At 37.3% G+C, this 24,706-nt stretch overlaps 1 protein-coding gene across 23 annotated transcripts in view; it reads left to right on the top strand.

The window, feature by feature from the left end:
• CCDC7 (coiled-coil domain containing 7) overlaps positions 1-24,706 on the top strand; it is a 394,574-nt gene that overhangs the window by 72,123 nt on the left and 297,745 nt on the right. For 20 of the 23 annotated variants that reach the window (XR_013172290.1, XR_013172291.1, XR_013172292.1 and 17 more), the window contains 2 exons: positions 13,606-13,667; positions 14,906-14,962. The exons of 2 other annotated variants lie outside the window; for them this stretch is intronic. Coding sequence is in view for 2 of the 21 variants with exons in the window: in XM_077152126.1 (XP_077008241.1) it covers positions 13,606-13,667; positions 14,906-14,962 (119 nt within the window). In the remaining 19 variants the exon portion in view is untranslated. The remainder of the gene's footprint in view (positions 1-13,605; positions 13,668-14,905; positions 14,963-24,706) is intronic. One more of the 23 variants, XR_013172293.1, reaches the window with a different exon arrangement.

Here is a 24,706-nt window from a genome sequence, read left to right as displayed (position 1 = left end):
GTGTTTGTATAAGATGAAGAATTTTAGAAAATTTCTGGACAAATGCACGTATTTATCTGTATAATCTTTTTATTTATAGAAATGGGTTTGAACATACATACTGGTTTATATCTTACTTTAGAGTTGAAGCTATATAGTATATACAGATCCATGTGATTCTTCTTTACTGTCAACATTTTATTTCATTATAGGCCTGCACCCTAATTTATTTCAAATCATACCATAATTTATCAAATCAATTCAATGCCTAATTGAATTTAGGGTATTTCTGTTTTAATTATTATGAACAATGTTGCATAGTTGCATACCTGTTGCTGCACTAGTATGAGTCCATCTTAAGGAGAAATTGTTAAAAATTCAATTGCTTTTACAATGGTATATGCATTTACGACTTTTTATAGATATTAACATATTTCCTTTCAGAATGATTGTACTAGTTCTGATTCATCCTGTCACATGATTCCCACACTTAGCCAAAACCATGCATTAACAAACTTTTAAATCTTTTCCAATCTAATAGATGGACAAAAATGATGGAGGAAAGAGAGAATAGGGTGTTTGTTCTCCAGGGTCCCTCTTTGAGGGGTCACCAAGGGCTAACTGAGTTCTGCCATGGAAAGCCATAACTCCCTTCACACAGCCTTTCTGCGTTTTTATAATTGCTCTCTATCCTGGTCACTTTTGGACCATGGGAAGTAATGGCTCCATTTGATGTTCTTAGCTGCTGGAGATTACACTATCCTTTGTGGTTTCTTATATCCTGCCCATGTCTTTGCAAATAGTCCCTTTATTGAAATCTCAAATTATCCAGCTTGAGTATGCCATTTGTTTCCTAACAGGGCTATGACTGATACATCATTTAAGTGCTTTCTTCAAGGACCTGCAATGGTTAATAAATAGTAGGCACCCTGCTTTAACTGATGATCATTTCTGTTACTATTATCTGTGAAGTTTTAAAGATGTGGGTGCTTCTTAGACTTAAACAGTATCTGCCAGGCACTGTCATGGGCATTTATAATTGTCTTATTTTCCTAGGCTACTCAAGAAAATACCATGAAATGGTTGGGATTAAACCATGGGAATTTACTAACTTACAATTTTTAAGCTAAAAGAAAGTCCAAACTAAGGTTTGAAGGCATTGCTTTCCCCCTGAAGACTGGTGTTCTGAGGCTGGCTACCAGTGATCATTGGTCCTTAGCTCCTCTGTCCAACGGCAATGCACATGCTAGCCTTCTCTGGCCCCTCTATTCTCTTCTGGGGTTCCATTGATTTCAATTTCTTCCTTCTGTGGCTCTCTCTCTGTCTTCCCGAATTTCACTCTACTTATAAAGGATTCCAACAGTAGGATTAAGATCAACCCTGACTGAGTGGGCCACACCTTCCTGACCTTAACTAAAGTAACCTCCTCAAAAGGTCCTACTTACAATGATTTCAGACCCACAGGAATGGATTACATTTTAGAACATGTTTCTCTGGGGTATATACAGCTTCAAATAACCACAGGGCTATGTCAGAAAACAAAGCTGACAAATGTTTCCGCTCTAATGCAGTTTATATTCTAGAGGAGGTACAAAAGACAGAAAATAAACAAAACATGCATAATTAAATAGTAAATTTTGTAATCTATTAATAAGTAATAACTCTATGATATGGAAAAAAAAAAGCAGAACTGAAAGAGGGGGATTGAGATGCCAAGAGTCGAGATAGAAGTTTCAGTTTTATATAAGGTAGGCAGTTCAAGCCTTACTGAGAAGTTGGCATTTGAACAAATTCTTGAGGAAATGAGAGGATTAGTCATGTCAATATTTAGAGGAAGAGCATTCTAGGCAGAGGAAACACCTAGTGTAAAGGTTCAAAAGGGGAAGTATGGTGAAGAAAAAGCAAGGAGACAAGTGTAGCTGGAACAGAGACAGCGAAGAGAGTAGAAGGTCATTATGTCAGAAAGTAACAGGGGACCAGACCATATAGAAACAAGATCTTAGCTGGAAATAGGTGTGAGGATTTTAAAGTCATTTAAAAACTTTGGCTTTTATTCTGATTGTCATAAGACAGAGCCACTGCAAGGTTTTGAGCAGAGAAGCAATATGATCTGAGTTATATTTTTAAAAGGATCACTCTGATTGCAGGGTTGAGAATGGACTATAACAGATCAAGAATAGAAGCAGGGAGTCCAATTAAGAGGCGTAATTGGAATAGACATAATGAGCAACAGGCCAAATCCCCACATTGGCTCTCTAATTCATGGAATGAGGACTATTGTGGTAGGAAAGCCATTAGAACTACCCCTACCTAGCAAAATAGTAAATCATAAGCAATACCAGATTCCTGGAGGAATTGAAGGATGCAGAGGTGGTGAATCCCACCACATCCCAATTCAACTCTTCTATTTGGCCTGTGCAGAAAACAGATTGGTCTTGGAGAATGATAGTGGATTATCATAAACTCAAACAGGTGATAACTGCAATTGCATCTGCTGTTCCAGATGTGGTATCATTGCTTGAGCAATTCAATACATCCCCTGGTATCTGGTATACATCTATTGTTCTGGGAAATGCTTTTATCTCAATAGCTATTGATAAGGATCACCAGAAACAGTTTGCTTTCACCTGGCAAGGTCTGAAAAAATCTTTCACTGTCCTACCTCAGGGGTATATCAACTGTCCAGCCCTATGCCATAATCTTGTCCACAGGGAACTTGATTATTTCTCCCTACCACAAGACATCACACTGGTCCATTATATTGATGATATCATGCTGATTGGACCTAGTAAGCAAGAAGTCAACTACTCTAGACTTATTGGTAAGGTATTTATGTGTCAGAGGATGGGAGATAAACCAACAAAAATGCAGGGGCCTTCCACTTCAGTGAAACTTCTAGGTGTCCAGTGATATGGGGCATGTTGAGATATCCTTTATAAGTTGAAGAATAAGTTGCTGCATCTGGCCCCTCCTATGAACAAAAAAGAGGAAGAAAACCTAGTTTGTCTGTTTGGATTTTGGCAACAACATATTCCTCATTTGGTTCTGTTACTCTGGCCCAATTATAGTGACCAGAGAAGCAGCTAATTTTGGAGGAGGCCCTGTGATAGGTCCAGGCTGCTGTACAAGCTGCTCTGTCACTTGGACCATATGATCCAGCAGATCCAATGGTGCTGGAAGTGTCAGTGGCAAGTAGAGATGCTGTCTGGAGCCTATGGCAGGCCCTTATAGGAGAATCACAATGCAGTCTCTTAGAATTTTGCAGGAAAGCCTTACCATCTGCTGCAGATAGCTACTCTCCTCTTGAGAAACAGCTTTTGGCCTACTACTGGGCCTTAGTAGGGACTGAATGCTTAACCATGGGCCACCATGTTAACCATGAGACTTGAGTTGCCTATCATGCACTGGGTGTTGTCTGACCCAGAAAGCCATAAAGTTGGGCATGTGCTGCAGCACTCCACCATAGAATGGAAATGGTATATAGAAGATAGAGCCAGAGCAAGTCCTGAAGTCCTTCCTCATGTAACAAGTAAGTTACATGAGGAAGTGGACCAAATGCCCATGGTCTACACTCCTGCCACATTACCTTCTCTTTCCCAGTCCAGAGCTATGGCCTCTTGGGGAGTTCCTTATAAGGGAACTGAGGAAGAGAAAACATGGGCCTGGGTTACAGATGGTTCTGCATGATATACAGGTACCACCCGAAAGTGGAGAGCTTTATTACTACAGCCCCACTCGGATGTCCCTGATGGACAGTGGTGAGGGGAAATCCTTCCAGTGGGCAGAACTTCGAGCAGTACCTCTGGTTGCTCATTTTGCTTGGAAGGAGAACTTGCCAGGGATATGTTTGTATACTGACTGGATGGTCAGGGACCTGGAAAGAATGCGATTGGAAAATTAATGACAAAAAGGTCTGGGGAAGAGGTATGTGGATAGACCTCTCTGAGTGGCCTAAAAACATGAAGATATTTGTATATTATGTGAATGCACATAAGAGGATGACTTCAGCAGAGAAAGGCTTTAATAATCAAGTGGATAAGAAGACCTGTTCTGTGGATACCAGTCAGCCTCTTTTCCCAGCAACTTCTGTCATTGCCCAGTGGGCTCATGAACAAAGGGTCATGGTGGTAGGGATGGAGGTTATGCATAGGGTCATCAACATGGACTTCCACTCACCAAGGCTGACCTGGCTACAGCCACTGCTGAATGCCCACTATGCCAGCAGCAGAGACCCCCACTCAGCCTCCGATATGGTGCCATTCCCTGAGGTGATCAGCCATCTACACGGTCATAGATTGGTTACATTGGAGTACTCCCATCATGAAAGGTGCAGCAATGTTTTCTAATTGGGATAGACACATACTCTGAATATAGAATATGTGCACACAATGCTTCTGCCAAAACTACCATCCATGGACTTAAAGAATGCCTTATCCATCGTCATGATATTCCACACAGCATTGCTTCTGATCAAGGATCCCATTTCACAGCAAATGAATTGTTGTAACGGGCACGTGCTCATGTAATTCTCTGGTCTTACCATGTTCCCCATCATCCAGAGGCAGCTAGATTGATAGAATGGTGGAATGGCCTTTTGAAAATTCAATTACAGTGCCAACTAGGTGGCAGGGCTGGGATGATGTTCTCCAGGCAGCTGTGTATGCTCTGAATCAGCATTCACTGTATGATGCTGTTTTTCCCACAGCCAGGATCCATGGGTCCAGGAACCAAGGGGTGGAAATGGGAGTAGCACCACTCACTAATACCCTGAGTGATCCATTAGGAAAATTTTTGCTTCCTGTCCCTGTGCTCTTGAGCTCTGCTGGTCTACAGGTTTTAGTTCCAGAATGGGAAATGCTTCCATCAAGAGAAATAACAATGATTCCACTGAACTGGAATCTAAGACTGCCATCAGGTCACTTTAGGGTACTCATTTCCCTGGATCAATAAGCCAAGAATAGTATTACTTTACTGGCTGGGATGGTTGATCCTGATATCAGGGAGGAATAGGATTGCAACTACATATGGAGGTAAAGAAGAGTTTTCCTGGAATGTAGGAGATCCCCTAGAGTGTCTCTTAGTCCTACCATGCCCTGTGATTAAAATCAATGGAAAATTGAAACAACCCCATCCAGGCAGGACTACCAATGGCTCTGAAACTTTAGGAATGAAGTTTGGGGCACCCCACCAGGCAAAGAACCATGGCTCTCTGAAATGCCTGCTGAGGGTAAGGGGAACATGGAATGGGTAGTGGAAGAAGGTAGTGATAAACATGAACAACAACAACATGTGATCAATAACAGAAATGAGGACTGGAATTCTGTTTTGTTCATGTTATAGTATTTATGTTGTAAGATAACAAGTTTAAAAGTGAATATTACCCAAGGACTTACACCCTATTCTGGGAAGATTTAATGCATTTCTAGTTGTATGTCGGACAGTTGAGTATTGTTAGGTGAGGAAAAAATGTGTCTGTTATTGTTTTCTATTTAGGGATGTATGGTTTAAGGTGATATGTATAGCTGCCAAGTTGACAAGGGGTGGACTTTCATGGTCAGGTTCATGTGTGAACTTGGCCAAGTGGTGGTGCCTGGTTGTCTGGTCAGGTTAAGTGCTGGCCTGTCTGAATGAGAATATTTTATGGACTTAAATCTTGACCACATTGGCTACATCCACAGCTGATTGCATCTGTAATCAGCTAAGGGGAGTGTCTGCAATGAGTGATGATTAATCACCAGAGGGTCACTCTTCCTGCTTTAGCCAGCAAGCCTCTACTGTGGAGTTCATCCAGAACCTTTATTCGAGTCACCAGCTTCACAGCCTTCCCTGTGGTTTGGATGCTTCCATTCCCACGGTTGTCTGGCCATCCTCTCCTGAGAGTTCCTTGAGGACCTTCATCAGAGTTGCCAGCTTGTGGCCTGCTGTACAGACCTTGGACCCTTACATTCCCATGGTTGCCCAGACAGCCTCTCCTGAGAGTTCGTTCAAGACCTTCATCAGAGTTCCCAGCTTATAGCCTGCCTTACAGACCTTGGACTCTACATTCCTATGTTATGTGAGATGCCTTTATAAATTTTATATCTATGGATACCTCCTGCTGATTTTGTTTCTCTAGAGAACCCTAGCTAATACACCAGGTGAGGGATGATGATGTTTCAGCTCAGCGTAGTGGTTGCACTGGAGGTAATGAGATATTTTGAAGGTAGAGTCAATAAGCTTGCCTCATGGATTGGATGTGGAGTACAAAAGAGAAGAGCCAAGAATGAGTTCAAGGCTTTTCATCTGAGAGAATAATTAAATTACTGTCACATTTGGTGGAATAGGTTTGGGTGGAACAGGTTTTGAGGAGGAAGATCAGGAGTTCTGTTTTGAGAATAGTGAGTCTGAAATATCAGAAATATTGTATACCCTTTTGAGTAGGCAGTCAGAAATATACTTCTGGTGTTTGGGAGAGGTGTGTGTTGGAAATAGGAATTGATAAGTCATTTGTATATGGACAACACTTAATACTGGGTTAGATCATGAAGGGAGTGAGTGTAAACAGTTTATTGAAGACAGGTGATTGAGCCCTGAGGTCTCCAAACATCTGGGACAAGATGGAGGCTAGTAAAGGAGAATAAGACAGAATTACTTAAAGAGGTAGAAGCCTAGTACAGTGTGGTATCCTGGAAGACAAGTGAAGAATGTGTAACTAGCAGAAGGGACCAATCAATGATGTCACATGCTGAGTATAGGTGAAGAAGGTGAGGACTGAGCACTGACCAATGGATTTAGAAAGAGGTCATTGTTGGCCTTGAGAAGAGTAGTGATTAGGAGAGAACAGAAGGGAATTGGAGACAACTACCAAAGAAAACTTGTTATTTTAGTTTTGTTGCAAAAGGGAGGAAAAATTGGATGGTAATGGCAAGGGAATAAGGCTAAAATAAGGCTTTTATAAATTGATAGAAAGTACAGAATTTTTGTATGCTAATAGGAATGATCCAATAGTGAGGAAAAAATGACTGTATAGGAGAGAGAAAGAATTGCTGGAACAATATTCTTGAATAAATGAGAGGAGATGGGATAGAATTTGTATCATTCATCTCTGAAATTAGGTAGGGAGAAAGAGGTTCAGGTGCTGAGAGGGGACAGTTGTGGGGAGTCTGTGGAAGTTATCTTTGGAGTTTTCTCAGGAAGTAGAAAGATCATCAACTGACAGGATGGGGCAGGAGTTTAAGGAGAGAGGTGAGAGGGTGCACTAGTCATTAAATGTGAGAGTGAATGGACAAGGGATGTGTCTTTTGATTACCTGGTGATACTTAAGGTTTACTTGAAATAAGGAATTTGAAGTGGCTCTGTAGTACTTAGTGGATTTTCTTCAACTGGTTAAGTTACACAGTTATTTCAAATACTCCATCTTCTGTAATGGATCATTCATAAAATTACTTTTAGCTAGTCGTAAAGAGTGCAAGAAACTGTTTTAAAACACTGTAAGATATTTAGGAAAACATGTATAGTTCAATTTTACAGGGATTTTTGATGTAACTTTATTTCCTTGATTTGCTGTACTTTTTGTCCATTGTATTGCAGTCAGTGCTTTTTAATCCACTTCTGTCTTTATTTGATGGTCTAATTCCACTCTGCTTTTATTTCTAGTCTAGGCTATAATCTCCCTTTAATAGATTTCTTTTGTACTAAGGAAAAAGGTGTGTTTATGTGCACATCCATGTTACATATGTATTCTTTATGCCTGTACTATCTTGTTCCTGGTGATAATACTAAAAGTTTTAGCAATTAGGATAGTATGGACAACAACTACTTAGAATAGATATTGATACTGGATCAGGGCCCTGTATACCGTTTGTTGTGCCAACGATTACTCTTTCAGTTGCTGGATCCTGGGAGGACTGAAGAGGGGTTCTAGAGTGAAGGGCCAGGGGAGCCACTACATACTTGCATGGTTTGGGGCAGAGCTGTTTGCTAAGTGGATCAGAAGAATTTCAGTGGTATGTCAAACTAAAGGCTGAATAGCAGTCCTCTTTTTACCCTCAGTGAGATATCTATCTAAACAAAATTCATTTAAATAGTCATCTAACTTAGTGTATCTTCATAATTCTCCAAGCTCTTTTCCAATTCATTATACTAAACTCCTTCTTCCTAGGAGTACATGTCCTCCTACATAGGATGTTAAGGAGACAGTGGGCACAAATGGATTTGGGCAGCTTATTAATTTACACATACAACAAGAGCAAGATCACCACCAAGAGCGTCAGCTCCCTGTGTCCCTAGTTCCTTAGGACAATACAGAAAAGAATGTCAGTTGACAGGCAGAACAAGTAATGAATTGCTCTCCCATGGAGGAGTGAAATCTAAACTACAACCAAGAAGCTTTTTAGACTTAGAATCCTTCAGCTATACTCTAAGGAAGGGAGAGGTGGAAGGTTCTGCACCCCACCAAAACCAGAGAGATGGATGAGCAGCAACTTGTGGCAGTCTCCCCAATATGGAAATGAGAAACTACCTATAGAAGACTTATCTTCCCTTTCTCCAGGAAAAATTTCAGTATGTTCCATCAAGACTTGGGTCACACTGTGGTCAGATATTGCCTAGGTGGTCTATGTGCTATGTGGATCTGTGTAAGGTTGTCAGAGGGTCATGGTGGAGATGTTTCTTTACAACTCCTCTCCTTGACCTTCAGTGTATCCAACCAAGAATTCTTTTAGGTGCACATTCCTCCCCACAACATACCCTTATTTGTTGTACTGATAGGGACTTGGGTCAATTCCTTTTTATTTGTCTTAGGCAAAATTGGAAAAGAATGAATGTTACTATGTCTCCCAGCAGAATGATCAAGCCCATTTGGAGTATAGACAGCAGCCAGAGTCTCTATTCAGAACCAAGACAGTTAAATGTGTCATTAATCAAGTGTGATAAGAGGTACTAGCAATTTCACATATCCTACATTGTCTGACCGGCAGAAAGTCCAGAGCAATTCACTGTATTACCACTTGCACAGGAAAGAGAAGACTTATTTGTTGTGACTTCAGCAGCAGCTTTTTTCTGGATTTGGGGTTAGGATTTAATTTGCACAAGACTGGAGGTTGGGATTAACAGTGGGAGGGAACCTTAATACTAGAAGGGGGGTAGGAAACACTTTGAAGTATTTTATGGGAGTAGGGTCAGGGTGGGAGATAATAGATCCAGCAATCAATTAAATTTAGAGCAGTAGCTATGGTCTGGGAAAAGCATATAGGACAGTTTTCTTAGGTGGTAGTGGAAGACCATAGGGCATCAAAAAAGGAGATTCAGATATGAAAATTGATATCCATAAATGATATCCATATGATATCCAGAAAATCAAAATCTGGTCTGTCTTAGGGTGGAGACTGTTCACTTTAAAAGTCAGTATATTTCATTTAAGGTTTCTTGCATGCATTTCCACTTGTTAAGCTGAGAGCAGTAGCCATAGTCTGGGACAGGGTTATCAAAGCTTTCTGATATGACCTGAAAGGCCAGATGTCCTTCAGATGAGAGCCAAAACAGTGATGGTCTCTCCTCCCAGTGCCTATGATGTTCCTTCCCTACCAGCCAGGGCTGTTGTTCTCTTTTTGTGGTCACATGATTGGGATGACCGTTCCCTGCAGCCACCACTTCATTCCTTTTCCATTCTTCATGTCTAATCCAGACTATCTGTAGCTGTCTCATTGGTTTATTTCTTGTATACCTGTACCAACCTAGAACATCTCCCACCCCAGTGGAGATGAGGCCTGCCAAAACTACCTTAGAAGTTGTCACCTCACACACACACACACACACAAACATTGTCATCAATACCCATAATTTCCCAGATTTAGCAAGTATTACTAGAAAGTAAGAGAGGCTACACATTAGAGTTTTCCCAACCCTTGGGTCTTCTTGGCTATTTGAAGATTCCAGTAGCCAATTTTTTGAGTTTGCAAGTTGCTGGAATGTGATATACCTGAAATGGAATGTCTTTTAAAAAGGGGAATTTATTAAGATTCAAACTTACATGTTATAAGGCTGTGAAAATGTCCAAATGAAAGCAGGTCTATAGACATTTCCAATCTAAGGCATCCAGGGAAAGATACCTTGGTTCAAGAAGGCCGATGACGTTCAGGGTTTCTCTTTCAACTGGAAAGGCAAATGGCAAACAACGATGTCTGCTAGCTTTCTCTCCAGTCTTGTTTCATAAAGCTCCCCCAGGGTCATTTTCCTTCTTCATCACCAAAGGTCTCTGACTGTGTGGGTTCTCAAGCTTTTTCCAAAGTTGTTCCCTCAAAAAGGGCTCCAGTAAGCAATCCCACCTTGAGTGGGCTGGAGATGCATCTCCATGTAAACCATTTAATTTAACACAATTGAGTGGGTAACATCTCCATGGAAACAATAAAAAAGTTCCCACCCAGCAATATTGAATGAGGATTAAAGGACAATGGCTTTTCTGGGGTCCAAAACAGATTTTAACTGGCGCACTACATTTCCCTGGGGTAGGAGTGGGGGAGAAAAAAAGATGAGTGAGAAAGATAATTATGTGGTTTGGGCATTGTACAGCCAGCCTGGGCTACTTCTTTCCTCCTTAACATCAAGTAAACATTTTATCCAAATAGGGTGCATTCTGTCAGGGAATTGCTAAATTTAAGATCCGTATTGTCTGTCTTAACTGTGTGTGCCAGGGATGTTCACCCTGGGTGCCTACATCTTTTTTTAAGTTTTTTTTTTTTCTTTTCAAAAGTCTATTTAGGGATCTTTTAATGGCTCCTGTTGCCTGTGGATTGGATATGGAACTTGATATGTCTTGTGAATGGCCCAGGTGGTAATTCACTGCTGGAAAGAGTAAACTATAAAAGTGACACCATTGTCTGACCGGTATTTTGGGGGGAGTCCAACCATATGATATAGTTTATTTAGGAGTCCTTGAATAGTATGGTTTGGGGATGGTGGTGCCATTCCCTGAAAATTCTGCAGTGAATACTCAGAAGTATCCTTTACAGGAGAGGGAGATCTGGTATAAGGCATACCTCATTTTATTGTGCTTTACATATAATACTTTTTTTCCTCTCTAACAAAATTATAGGTTTCTGTCAACTGAGTGCCAAGCAAGAGCATTCATAGTATAAGCATGCTGCACATCACCAAACCCTATCCTTTGAAACACAGACCCAAGAATTGAACACACACACTTCAGAGGGTACAATAGCAGTTGCTAGAAGATGATATCTCCTTACCTGGGAGCTCAGAGAGTGTGTGGAGAAGGTGGACAGAGGAGGCAAGCCTATGGGGTTAGGTGGAAAAGTAGGGAGTCTTCTTTTTTAAGCAGCTGAGGTAGAGGTAAAGGCCAGGAAGAAATGAGGGGGCATGGTGGAAACAATTTGGCATCTGAGTGCAGCATAGCATGTACTTCCTATTTTAAGTGATCACCTACTTGGTCTTAACAAATGGACTTTTAGCAATAATTAAGTCATTTTGGCAGGTGTTTTAATCCTTACCACTCATCCTTCAAATGCTCACTAACAGGTAGGACAGTGGGAAGACCCTTACTGCTTGCCTTTTACCACTTTGGTGAGAGCAGTTGCTGCTGGATCCCAGGGAGTCTTTTAATCCTCTTAACAGAGTCTGCCCAGACTCTTTCTCTTTTTTCCCTCCCAAAAGGCACTGTGATCTTACTGGACTCATTCTCAAGTGGTCAAGCAGTCCCAAAGCAGCAGTGCAGTGGCAGCTGCTAGGTGGGCTTGTTAAACTTCCACAGATGGGGCTGGTAAGGAGACAACATGCACAAATGGATTTGGAGTTTATCAGTTACAGAGAGAGCAAAAGCAAGCTCAGCCTGGTGTCATTTCTGTGTCCCTAGCTCAGAGGATGACACTGAACATGAGGGACCAGATGACATACAGAACAAGTGATGATTCGCTTTACCATGGAGAATCAATTCTAAACTATAGCTAAATGATTTCTGGATAAACACAAAAGCCTGCATCTGTACCCTAAAGGGATGTTGGGGGGGGGATGTACAGAGAAGAAAAGTTCTGCACTCAACCAAACCTATGGATAGGGATAAGAAACTGTGAGAAACTGCCTCATGAAGACTCTTCACTAGGTTATCGTCCCTTTCTCCAGTAGATATCACAGAACATTCCACCAAGACTTGGGTCAGATTATTGTCAAGCCTTGCCTACATGTTACATGTGGACCCAAGCAAGTTTGTGAGGGTACCATGGAAGAACTGTTCCCATACAGCAGAGATCTCAGTGGGGCTATTTTGTGCCACAGGGAATATTTGTTTGTAGACATTTTGGTTGTCATAACTGGGGAGGGATCCTACTGGCATCTAGTGGGTGGAGGTCAGTGAGGCTGTTAAACATCCTATCATATACAGCATAGCCTTCCACAGTGAAGAATCATCCAACCCCAAATCTCAGTAGTGCTGACGTTGAGTTCCACAATGTAGAATTGTCCAACCCCAAATCTCAGTAGTGCTGACACTGAGAAATGCTGTCCTTCAGTGATCTCTCCCTTTGTTACTTCTTTCTTGACCTCTGTTGTTTGTCACCTAACCATGTACTTAAAAACATTATGAATCTAATAATTCATGTATATATCTTCCTTTGAGATTGCTCTTTCCTCAAAATCACAGAGAAGTCACACATTTACATATTTCCCGTCACATGTAGTAAACAGTAAGTAGATCTAAATTTTTAAATGGATAACTAAGTTAAATCAATTCCAGCTCCTCTGTTCCTCTATTATGCTCTTATCCCCAAATATTTCTGGTATTCAAGTAAAAAGTAGCTTATTCAAGTAAAAATATTTATAAACAACCTTTTCTTGCATTAAACATATATAAAACCTTTTCATTTTATAATGTTACAATTAGAAAGTACCCATAACTGGGAAGGGGGTCTTAGATATCATGCAATTCTTTTACTGAATATATCCATCTGTCAATGAAAATCTTAAAGGAATGAAGAGAGTGGTACTTGGGCTGGTTCCCATGGGGGTTGCATAACTAGATCCTTGATTCAGAGGTTCAGGTATATTCACTTGAGCTATCGATTATGAGGCATAAAATTAGTTCCCGATTATATGTTAATATTTATACCTGACATTCAAGTGTGTGCTGTGTACTAGGTATTTTCTTAGGAACTTTACATGTATGATATGAGATAGGTACTATTATACCACAATTTTACAGATTATGGAATGGGAGCTTAGAGAGGTTAAGTAACTGGCCAAGGTCACACAGATAGTAAGTAGATGAGCCAGGTTTTAGACCAGGCAGTCTGAATTCAGAACTTGTGCTCTAAACTACTACATCATTGATAATAAATATTGACAAAAAGAAATACTATGTTTCTACCTACTTTACTTTTGCTGTTTTTGTTGTTAATGCTGTTGTTAGTATAATAATGTAATCACAAATACATAGAATTACAGTTTGACTTTTTTACTTACTTTTTTCACATTAACTACTGGTTAATTTACCTTAGTAGCTGGGAAGAAATGTTAAAGAATATATTCCTTTTTATTTTAAAAATGCATGTGTCTAAAATGTCCACTGTAGTTACTACATACAATTTAAGCTCTTATTCTTTGCTACATTAAAATGTGTTTTATTTATCAAAACTTTAACAGGGTTAGCCAAAATCCACCAGAACCTGTGAAAAATTATGAAAATGTAGAGAAGATAATTGAAGGTGATAATATTTTATATACCTTAATACTTCTAGGATTTCCTAAATGTATTAACATTGAGACTTAAATTTTAAAAATTGTATTAAAAATGATATACAGTGGTAGATTTAAAAATGTTCAATAGTTTTGATATTTCAGTAAAAGTTTTTATTTATTTATTTATGTATTTATTTATTTATTTATTACATGGGCAGGCACCAGGAATCGAACCCGGGTCCTCTGGCATGGCAGGTGATCATTCTTGCCTGCTGAGCCACCATGGCCCGCCCAAAAGTTTTTATTTTATTCCAGATTCTGGGAGTGTACAAAATGAATAAAACTTGGTTGCTTCCCCTGTGAAATTCACAGCTTGATAAGCACTCAGGCACATTATATGTAATTTCAAAATTATGTAATGCATGATAAAGGTATGCATAATTTGCAGTGGATCCAGATGGAATTCAATCTGAGGAAGTTAGGAAGATCTGATGCAACTTCAAAGGGTGAATAGGACTTAGTTGAATGAAGAAAGGTGACATTTTAAGACGAGTATATAACATCAACAAATAGCATGCATGATATGTGAAAGGGAATTATAAATGGATTGGTATTATTAGGTGTGAAGTTAAGGTAGGGAAGTTCCTTACCTTACTAAGAGTGAACCTAGTCATTGAGGGCATTGGATGCTGTGGTAAGGAGCTTAGACTTTTTTCTATATATATAGGGACTGTATATATAGGATTCATTGACGATTTTTATTAGGGAAGAAACATTGTTGAATTTAATTTTGGAGAGCTTATTCTGGCTACATTGTAGAAGCTAGATTTGGAAGTTGGGGTTTGGCATAACTAGAGGCATAAGTTGTGATGGTATTTTAGACATAGATAAATGCCTGTATTAGGGCATTGGTAAAAGAAAGGAAAAGAGGTTTGAGAAATATTTACATTTACTTGTTGAAATGTGATGATTATGAAAGGAAGGGGTATTAATGATGATATCATTAAATGATGTAAGAGAATATAAGAGTAAGAACAAGGTTTGAAGGGAAAATGATGTGTTCACTCATCTGTTATTATACAAGTTCTCTCAGATAATATTTATTGTTTGATTGGGAGAATCTACAGTGTTGGCAGCTAATATTTTCCCATAAAGCGTTCTTTCTCTTAAATGACTTACTGTTATGTTTAAAAATTTAAGCTCAATAAATATGTAAATTTTTATCTGAAACTTATAATGACAAATCAATTTTAAATTATTTCAGAATTCATAAAAACTCACTCAGCTGAAAAAACTGTAGACATTTCTGCACCTGAGCCACGTAAGTTCCTATGCATTTAAGCCTCATTTTGATAATACTGTATTGAGTGCATTAATTTCTATGATTTTCTATAAAGTAATAATTATTAGGATAAGAACACAAACTCTGGAGTTTGGAGCCATGTAATTGAGCTGGCTATAAGGCAAGTATTGAAATTCATAGTTAAGGCTACATATTATCCAAAATAGCCACAAAGAACTAAGTCAATGGAGCTTATAAAAATTGTGGGGAAACCATGGGACTCTCCCGCGGATACCGAATTAGGATTTGGCATAAGATTTACTAAGATCTTTAAGGAATTCAGAGAGAATCAGCTAATGTCTTGATTGTGTTAAACAAAAAACAAATGAACCTTAGAAAGTAAGGCTATAATATAATTTTCAGGTGGTATTTCTAGTAATCCTTCTCTAGTTACAACATTAGAATTGCTGGAAAGATGATAATTGATGTGTTTATAAAAAACCCACTTGGTCTAGAAACCGCAATTTGAAAATTTGTTACAAATTTAATATGGTTCATCAGGGCACTTTTAAATTATAAAATTAATAAAAGATTGGATTAGCTAGGTATTGAGCATTCATGTTTAACTCCCCTCCTGCTCCAAACTCCTTGAAATTATAGAAGATATATATATATATATATATTTTAAATATTTTTATTGATAAACAACATACCACACAAACATTCTTAACATAGAAACATTCCATACATGGTGTACAATCAATGGCTCATAATATCATCACATAGTAGTATATTCATCACCATGATCATTTTTTATAACATTTGCATCACTCCAGAAAAAGAAATAAAAAGAAAAATACGTACCATACCCTTTACCCTCTCCCTCTTACTGACCACTAGTATTTCCATCTACCCAATATATTTCAACCTTTGTTCCCCTTAATTTTTTTATAGAAGATATTTTAAAAGGATTAAATCCATAATGGCATCGGGTAACAAGGAGTGTCATTGGTGGACCAGAAATGGGGAAATTAATAAAAGAGAGAAAACTGATAATACTGGTTTTGGTGGACAGATCAGAGAGAACTGAATCATGTTCAGAACACATGTAGAGAAAAATTACTACAGCAATAAAGATGATTCCAGTGTTACTTCAAGCTCAGAGAAAACAAAAAGAGCAAGAGTAGACCATCAACTAATTAACAAGCTAATAATTTTAAGAACAACTTTAGTCTCCAATTTGACCTTCACTGCAGTATGGCTATGATTTCTAGCTTTTGTTAAAGCAGGAAAAATGCCTAAGAACTTTTTCTACATAGAGTAAATTATCTGTTTGGTGAAGGCTTCTAGTGTTTGTCTCAGAGATAAGTTCACAATAGATAGGAAAAATTTAAAGAAAGGAGCAAATGTAAGCATTTGACTCACAGGGTAAATACCTCATTTCTTGAGAAGCTATGTTACTGACTTGAAGTCCCTTTCCCTGTTCACATACTCTGCAAAAATGTTTGATTTTCTATATTTTCCACCAAATACCTACATGTGTGATGGCTGGAATATAGGGTGAGTGTATGTTTAACTGCATAAGCAGCTGCCAAATGTTTTCTGAAGTGACTGTGCCATTTTACATTCCTATCAGCAGTCTGTGATTTTCAGTTACTCTGCATCTTCCCCAATACTTATCAGTCTTTTTAATTTAACCATTTTATTGCCTGTGTGGGGTAATCACAGTAGAGTTTAAATTTCAGTTCCCTGATGACTAATGATGTCAAACATCTTTCAGTGGCTACTGGCCATTCATGTATCTTTCTTTGTGAAGTGTCTGTTCAAATCTTTTGCCTGTTTTTAATAGGATTGATTTGGTTGTCCTATTATTCAGGAGTATTAACTCTTTATATGATTTAGGTACAAGCCATTTGTCAGATAACTTTGTTGCAGATACATTCTCCCAGTCTGTGATTTGCCTTTTTAGTTTTTAAACATTGTCCTTTGGAGAATGAAAATTTAAAAATTTTATGAAGTCCAATTGAATGATTTTTTTCCTTCACTTTGTGCAATTTTTTTTTCCTCTTAAGAAATCTTGGACATCACAAAGTCATGAAGATTTTTCTTGTGTTTTCTTCTATTAGTTTTAGTTTTTATATTTAAATATGTGATTTATTTTGAATTTTGTGAATGGTGTGAAGAAAAGGTTGATGTTCATTCCCTCCCCCCACCCCCAGTGTATATCCAGTTATTCCTCACCATCTGCTGAAATGTTATAATTTCCCCACTGAATTACCTTGGCAGCCTTGCTGAAAATCAACTTACCATATGTGGATGGATCTGCTTTTGAACGTTCTATTATGTGCATTTACCTACATTCTATACTCTGACACCAATACCAAACTCTCTTGATTACTATAGATCCACAGAAGGTGTTGAAATCAGTAGTGTAAGTCCTGCTTTCAAACCAACTTTGAAATTTGTTCTTCATTTTCAAAGTTGTTTTGGCCATTCTAGGTCCCTTGTATTTCCATATAAATTTAAAATCAGCATGTCAATTGTATAAAATAACCTGCTGAGATTTTGATTGAGATTTTGTTGAAAATATAGATAAATTTGGAGAGGTTTAACTTCCTAACAATATTTAAGTTTTTGACACATTAAAACTTCTATTTCCATTTATTTAGGTCTTCATTTCTTCAGCAGTGTTTGGTAGTTTATAGAAAAACAGTCTTATACATATTTTGTTAAAATATCATTAGATAGTTCATCTTTTTGAATGTTAGCAAAAATGATATTCTCTTCAAAATTTCATTTTCCAAGACGGGAGACTTATTATAAAGCTATAATAATTCAGACATTGTCAAAACAAACAAGTAGGCCAATTGAACAAAACTGTGGTCTCAAATCAGACCTATACATTTATAGATACATGATAGATGACAGAGGTGGCATTATAGGTAAGTGGACAAATGATAGAGTTTTCCCTAAATGTTACTAAGATAATTGATATTCTTATGGGAAGAATAAAATTGGATCACTACCTTATACAGTGCCCCCAAAATAACTTATAAATATAATTCCTAAATTAATACCTAGATACAAAAGGTAAAACTGTAAATGTTTTCCAAGATGATATAGGAGAATATCCTTATAACTTTGTGATAAGAAAATGAAAACTTAAAGCCAGACATAAAAAGTACCAGCAATAAGGGATATATTTGCTCAATTTGACTCTTTTAAAATTAAGAATACCTGCTCATCCGTAGACACCATGAAAAAAATCTGAAATAAGGCATAGAGTGAGAAAAGAGAATTTGAATACATAGAACTATCAAACGGCTGGTATCTAGGAAACAGGAAGACCTCTTGTCCACATGCCCTGGGATGAATGTACAACAGTTTTCATATGAGTTTTCTTTGTAATAGCCCCCGCATGTAAAATCCCAAATGTCTATTAAGAGTGGAATAGATAAATAAATTAGGCCTAATAATAAAATGGGAAAATCATAGTGTAATGAAAATGTTTGAAATCTAGCTGCTCATAACAATATTAATCTTCAAACATAATATTCACTTAAAGAAGCAAGTCACAAAATAATACGTGGAATATTTTCATTTATAATAAATTTAGAAACTAGGAAAACTTAACTATTTTGATTAAGGATGCTAATATAGGTGGAAAAAATATAAAGGTAAGAAAAAATAGGTAATTTAAAGTAGGTAACTTTAGGGAGGAGGAAAATGTTGAGTGGGAAGGGCCACATAGAGAGCTTTTGGGATATTGGTGATCTTCCTTTTGTTGACCTGGAATGGTGGTTATATGGATATTTACTTTGTAATTATGAACTAAACTGTAAATATATTCTTTTGTATCCTTCAGTAAGTATGATATAGCTCACATTTATGAAAATATAAAAGAGTATTAAAGGCTTTTATTTATATTGAGGCTTTTAAAAAGGAATTAAAAACTAGGAACTCTTAAACAAAAAATTGATACATTTGACTATATATAAAAATTCTGTATAATTGTATCAGTAAATAAACAACTAATAAGCAGCCTTGGAAAAGGTATTTGTCATACACTTATGTTAGTATTAGTTGGCCCCTACAAATGGATAATAAAAAGGCAAACAATTCAGGAGAAAAATGTACAAAAATATAAACGTGTGTCAAAGTTAAGAAACAAAAATGGCCAAGAACAAATGAAATGATGCTTGACCTGTGATCAGGAAAATAAAATTAAAATAATGAGAAAGAGTATTTTACTTATAAGACATATTGAAGCTAAGCATTGTTAACAATATGGAATTGTGGAAAAAATTACTTTTTTAAATGTGGAAAAAAGACCTTTCATCCTTTGTTGGTTTGAATGAAAATTATTCACTTTATCAAGCTCACTACGGTATTATCAATCAGGAATGGAAATATGCATACCTTAAAAAACTACCAGCTTTACATTAAATATACATACCTTAAAAAACCACCAATTAAAAAAAACTCACCAATTATACATTAAAAATGTATAAACATTTTAATGGTTGTGTAATATTCCATTTTGTGGTGATACCTTTATTTACTATTTTTCCATTAATGTTCATAGAGATAGCTTCTATTTTTTAAAAAAATTATGCAAATAGTGCTACTGTTTTGTTAAAAGCAAAAACATGTAAATATACATTTTAGGACTAGCTAAATTAATTATGGCACATTGAGAGCAATGGAATGCTTGTAACTTTTAAAAAGAGCAAGATAATTCACATAAAATGCTTAGGAATATTTCCCTTGACATTTTTTAAAACATTTTTATTGTATAGTATAGCATATATACAAAGCAAAGAAATAAAAAAGCAATAATTTTCAAAGTTCTCTTCAAAAAGTGGTTACAGGATAGATCCCAGAGTTTGTCATGGACTACCATACGATCCTCTCATATTTTTCCTTCTAGCTGCTCCAGAATACAGGAGGCTTTAGGGCTTAAATATTTTTTTATCATCACAATCGATGTTTTTCCCTTCTTTTTTGATGAACAATAACATATACAAAAAAGCTATAAATTTCCAAGCACAGCACCACAATTAGTTGTAGAACATATTTCAGACTTTGGCATGGGTTACAATTTCACAATTTTAGGTTTTTACTTCTAGCTGCTCTAAAATACTGGAGACTAAAAGAGATGCCAATTTAATGATTCAGCATTCATATTCATTTGTTAAGTCCTATCTTCTATGTATAATTCCACCATCACCTTTGATCTTTCCATACCTCTCATTGGAGTTGTTTGGGCTATGGCAATTCTAAATTTTTGATATTGGAAGGGTCTGCCACTAATATGGGGTAGGGAGATGGAACTATCTGATGTTCTGGAGAGGCTGGGCTAGGTTTCAGGACTTAATCGGACCAGGGACCCATCTTCCCTTGACATTTTAAGTGAAAAGTAAGATAAAAGTATAAAATGTACATTTTAAGCTTGTTTTTGTAATCCATCTATACAAGTGTATCCGAGATGCTAGTTGTCTCTTAGATTTCTTTGAAAGTAGGGGAAAAAAACCCGTCCACTGGTGAATAATATGCATTTTACTGTAGATTTCCTCAGAGAGAGAAGACTTAACTGCCTCCACACATGCACTCTCTCTCTCTCACACACACACACACGTACACACACACACTCACAATGACAGCAAGCAACTAAATCGCCATTTATCATTTATATTACTTCAAAATTACTCTTTAGGCCACCTCGTCAACCAGAGGTACTCTACTCAGGTTGCATTTTCCTCTGTTGTTTTATAATGCATAATAATTCTTGATAGAAAGCTAAGCTCTTCTTCGATGCTTAATTTTGCTTAGTGGCAGACTTATTCATGTTTTTTCAAAAAAGCTTGTCTTTCTCTCAGAGGAATTTTTGTGTCAGCTGCTACGAAGATAAATTTTTTTCCATGTGATACATTTGTATAGTTATTTTTCTTTCTAGAGATTAATTTTGATATAGAAAAATGCTCCTAAGTTTTGTCAAAAGTAAGAGAATAACCAGCACAATTAAGGCTACAAGTTTATTGAAAGATTGCTCAGGAGAGAGATCTGAAACCAAGGAAATTGAAGTGAGAATCTCAAAATGGATTATAGAGGTTTAGGATTATAGTGATTTATGAAGGCAATTAGGAGATTTCCAAGAGGAGAGTTGCAATAATTGACTGACATTTAAATTTTTCATTATGTAAGAGGGCCTTATAAAGTGGCGAACAGAGATACACTGGTTAGCAGAGTGTATTTGTCCATACTGGATCTGAGACCAACTAAATCACTAAACGTTGCAAAAGTTGCAGCTTCATTGGGCTGCTCTGTTCTCTTAGAAAGTCCTGTCCTTGGTCAGTTTTTACTTTAGAAAAGTTCTTATGTATAGGGAATGGAGTGACTAGGGCCAGTAGAATTGGAAGGGGAGAGGGGAATTTTCATTTTATATTTCTATGTTTAAAATATTATATATCTACTATGTGGGAGACCTAGGTTCAATTCCTGGTCCTTGCACTTCCCAAACAAACAAGCAAAACAAACAAACAAAATTCAACAAATGGTGCTGTAATAATGGAATACTCAATGGAAAAATAATGAAATGTAACCTGCCATATAGCATACAAGAACAGTTATATATTATTTTGTATTTTTGAAATATGCAAATTTTATATAAAACTTTTAAAAGTTTCTGAAGTAAAATCTCTCAATATTACAATAAATATATTTGTTTGGGAAAATCTTGCATTTTTCCTATAAATCTGTTGGACCAGTCAAGGACAATTTTGGTTCACTTTTATGCAAAGTCATCTTAAGTAGATTTTTTTTTTTCAGGGAATTTTGTTTCTGCTTCTTAAATTAAGGCAGAATTTGAGGAATAGGTTGTTAGAAGGTGTTTTTCATCAGCAAGGCTGACATACTGACAATGCAAACTAAATAGGATGATTTTCATGGTGGGTAAGACGTGGGGTTTCCTGGCATCTTTCATTCTGTCTTTGTATTATTCATCATTAGACCTTGAGAAAGAACATGATAAGATAATTCCTGAAGCTGTTGCCCCTGGTAATGGAAATGAAATGTTCCTACCTATACATTCTATAATACTAATTTGAAATTCCTAACTTCATCATAGATAGGGTCATTTTCTCCTTTCTGGGGACTGAATTTACAGGAATAACAGTTGTTTCTTGTAACTCTTTACTATATTTGGGCATAGTTTTACATCATGTCCTATGCAAAGCATGCTATTAGCAGATTAATCTTAAAATACTATTAAATTGTGTCACTTTTTAAAAACGTTTTTTATTGTGAAATATAACTTGTGCAAAAAAAAAGAAAGAAAAAGCAATAATTTTCAAAGTACACTTCAACAAGTAGTTACAGAACAGATTTCAGAGTTTGTTATGGGTTACCATTCCGCTAATTCAGAGTTTTCCTTCTAGCTGCTCCAAAACACTGAGGAATCTTTGGCAATGCCTGTTCTGTTTTTTTCATGTTGAGAGGGGTGTCAACATTAAAAAATAGAGGGATGTAATTAGTTGGTAATCTTGGAGAGAATGGTGACACTGGGTTTCAGGATTTATCTGGCCTAGGAATCCTCTGGAAATTGTAGGTTCCAGGAAAGCAAACAGTGCATGAAACTTTTATAGTCTCAGTTTGAGCTCTAGGTGTCCTTAACAGTTAACAGGAAGGTAGCTGGTTGGGGTTTAGGAAACCATGGCAATTAGCACTATCTAACTGCAGCTTGCATAAGAGTAGCCTCCAGAATAGCCTATCAACTCCATCTGATCTCTCTTAGCCACTTACTGATGCCTTATTTTTTTAGCAATTTTTTTTGTGGGGAAAATATGTATATACAAAGAAAAAGAAAAAGAAATAATTTTCAAAGTACACACCAAAAGGTAGCTACAGAACAGATTCCATAGTTTGATATGGGTTACCATTCCACAGTTTCAGGTTTTTTCTTCTAGCTGTGGTGCCTTACTTTAGTACCTCACTTTTGGTCAGGAAGGCATTGTCAATCCCATGGTATCAAGGCCAGACTTATCCCTGGGAGTCATACACTACATTATCAGGGAGACTTTCACCCCTGAATGTAATGCCTCACGTAGCAGGGAGGGTAATGATTTTCCTTGCAGAATTGGGCTTAGAGAGAGAGAGAAAAAGAGAGAGAGACCAATCTGAGCAACAAAAGAGATTTCCTGGAAGCAACTTAGGCCTCATTATAGGTAGTCTTAGCTTCTCTGTTACAGAAATAAGTTTCATAAGAGCAAGCCTCAAAATCAAGGGGTTGGCCTACTTTCTTGGGGTTCTCCAGTGATTGAGATGGTACCTGGGGTTTCCTAGATGGAAAAGTTAAATAGTTCCATTTTTTTTTTCCCTTTGGACCCTCAAGGGACTTCATCAATACTTTCTAATTAATAAAAAGTAGTCTGAGATGTATCTAGTTGTTACATTAAGTTATATAGAATTACAAACTCTCATTCCCATCTGGACTCCAGGAGTTTGCATTATTTAAATGAGCTATCCAGACAGGCTGATTTAGATTGTGTGTTACAGAAGATTTAGGTTCTAAACACAATAAATCCCTCTGTCTTTGGTCTCATACAAGGACACATTAGAAGAATTATACATCGGTTGGGGTTTTTGCCAGGAATCCAGGGGTGGTTCAGCATGGGAAAGTCAATTGACTGGCATGGCATATTGGTGGGTCAAGGGAGAAAAGTAATATGATCATATCAATTGGTGCAGAGGGAGCAGTCAGTGGAATTCAGCATCCTTTCCTGATGGAAGCACTGCAGAAGGTAGGAATCAAAGGAAGCTTTTCAATATGGGAGGCGTTTGGTGTCATTGGATTTGATTTGCTAGCATTCCACTAAGAATCCCGACATCCATGTTCATTAGGGAGATTGGTCTGTAGCTTTCATTTCCTGTAGCATCTCCATCTGGTTTTGGCACCGGAGCAATGCTAGCAGCATAAAATGAGCTAGGAAATGTTCCTCCCTCCCCAATTTCCTGGAAGAGCCTGAGCAGAACTGGCTCTTCTAAGCCAGTGCTAGCCCTTTAAGGAATTTTAATAAAATTCCTTGTAAAGCTTTTCTTTATGGGAAGATTTTTTTATGACAGATTGAATCTCTTTACTTGTAATTGGTTTGTTGAGATCTTCCATTTCTTCTCAAGTCAGTATAGGTAGTTTGTGTGTTTCTAGGAATTTGTCCATTTCATCTAAGTTGTCTAGTTTGTTGGCATATAATTGTTGATAGTAACCTCTTCTGATTTTTAAAATTTCTTCAGAATCCATGGTAATGATCCCCCTTCACCATTGGATTCTGCTAATGCTTTGCTTATTTGCATCCTCTCTCTTTTTCTTTATTAATCTAGGTAGGGGTCCATCAATTTTATTGATCCATTGATTATTTAAGTGTATTGTTTAATCTCCATATATTTGTGAAAGCTCTGGTTTTTTGGTGATTATTAATTTCCACCTTTATTCCATGGTGGTCAGAGGAAGTGCTTTGGTTAATTTTAATCTTATTACATTTATAAAGACTTATTTCATATCTTATAATATGATCTATCCTGGAGAATGTTCCATGTGCACTAGAGAAGAATGTATATCCTGGTGTTTTGGGTGTGTCATGGTTCGGTTCATATGTCAACTTGGCCAGGTGGTGGTGCTTGGTTGTCTGGTCAGGGAAGCACTGGCCTGTCTGTTGCTATGAGGACATTTTGTGGAGTTAAATAATGACCAAATTGGCAGCATCCACAGCTGATTGCATTTGTAATCAG

Source organism: Tamandua tetradactyla, chromosome 1 (assembly GCF_023851605.1).
Source record: "Tamandua tetradactyla isolate mTamTet1 chromosome 1, mTamTet1.pri, whole genome shotgun sequence".
Taxonomy (NCBI): Eukaryota; Metazoa; Chordata; class Mammalia; order Pilosa; family Myrmecophagidae; genus Tamandua; species Tamandua tetradactyla.
This window is presented reverse-complemented; position numbering and strand designations above follow the sequence as displayed.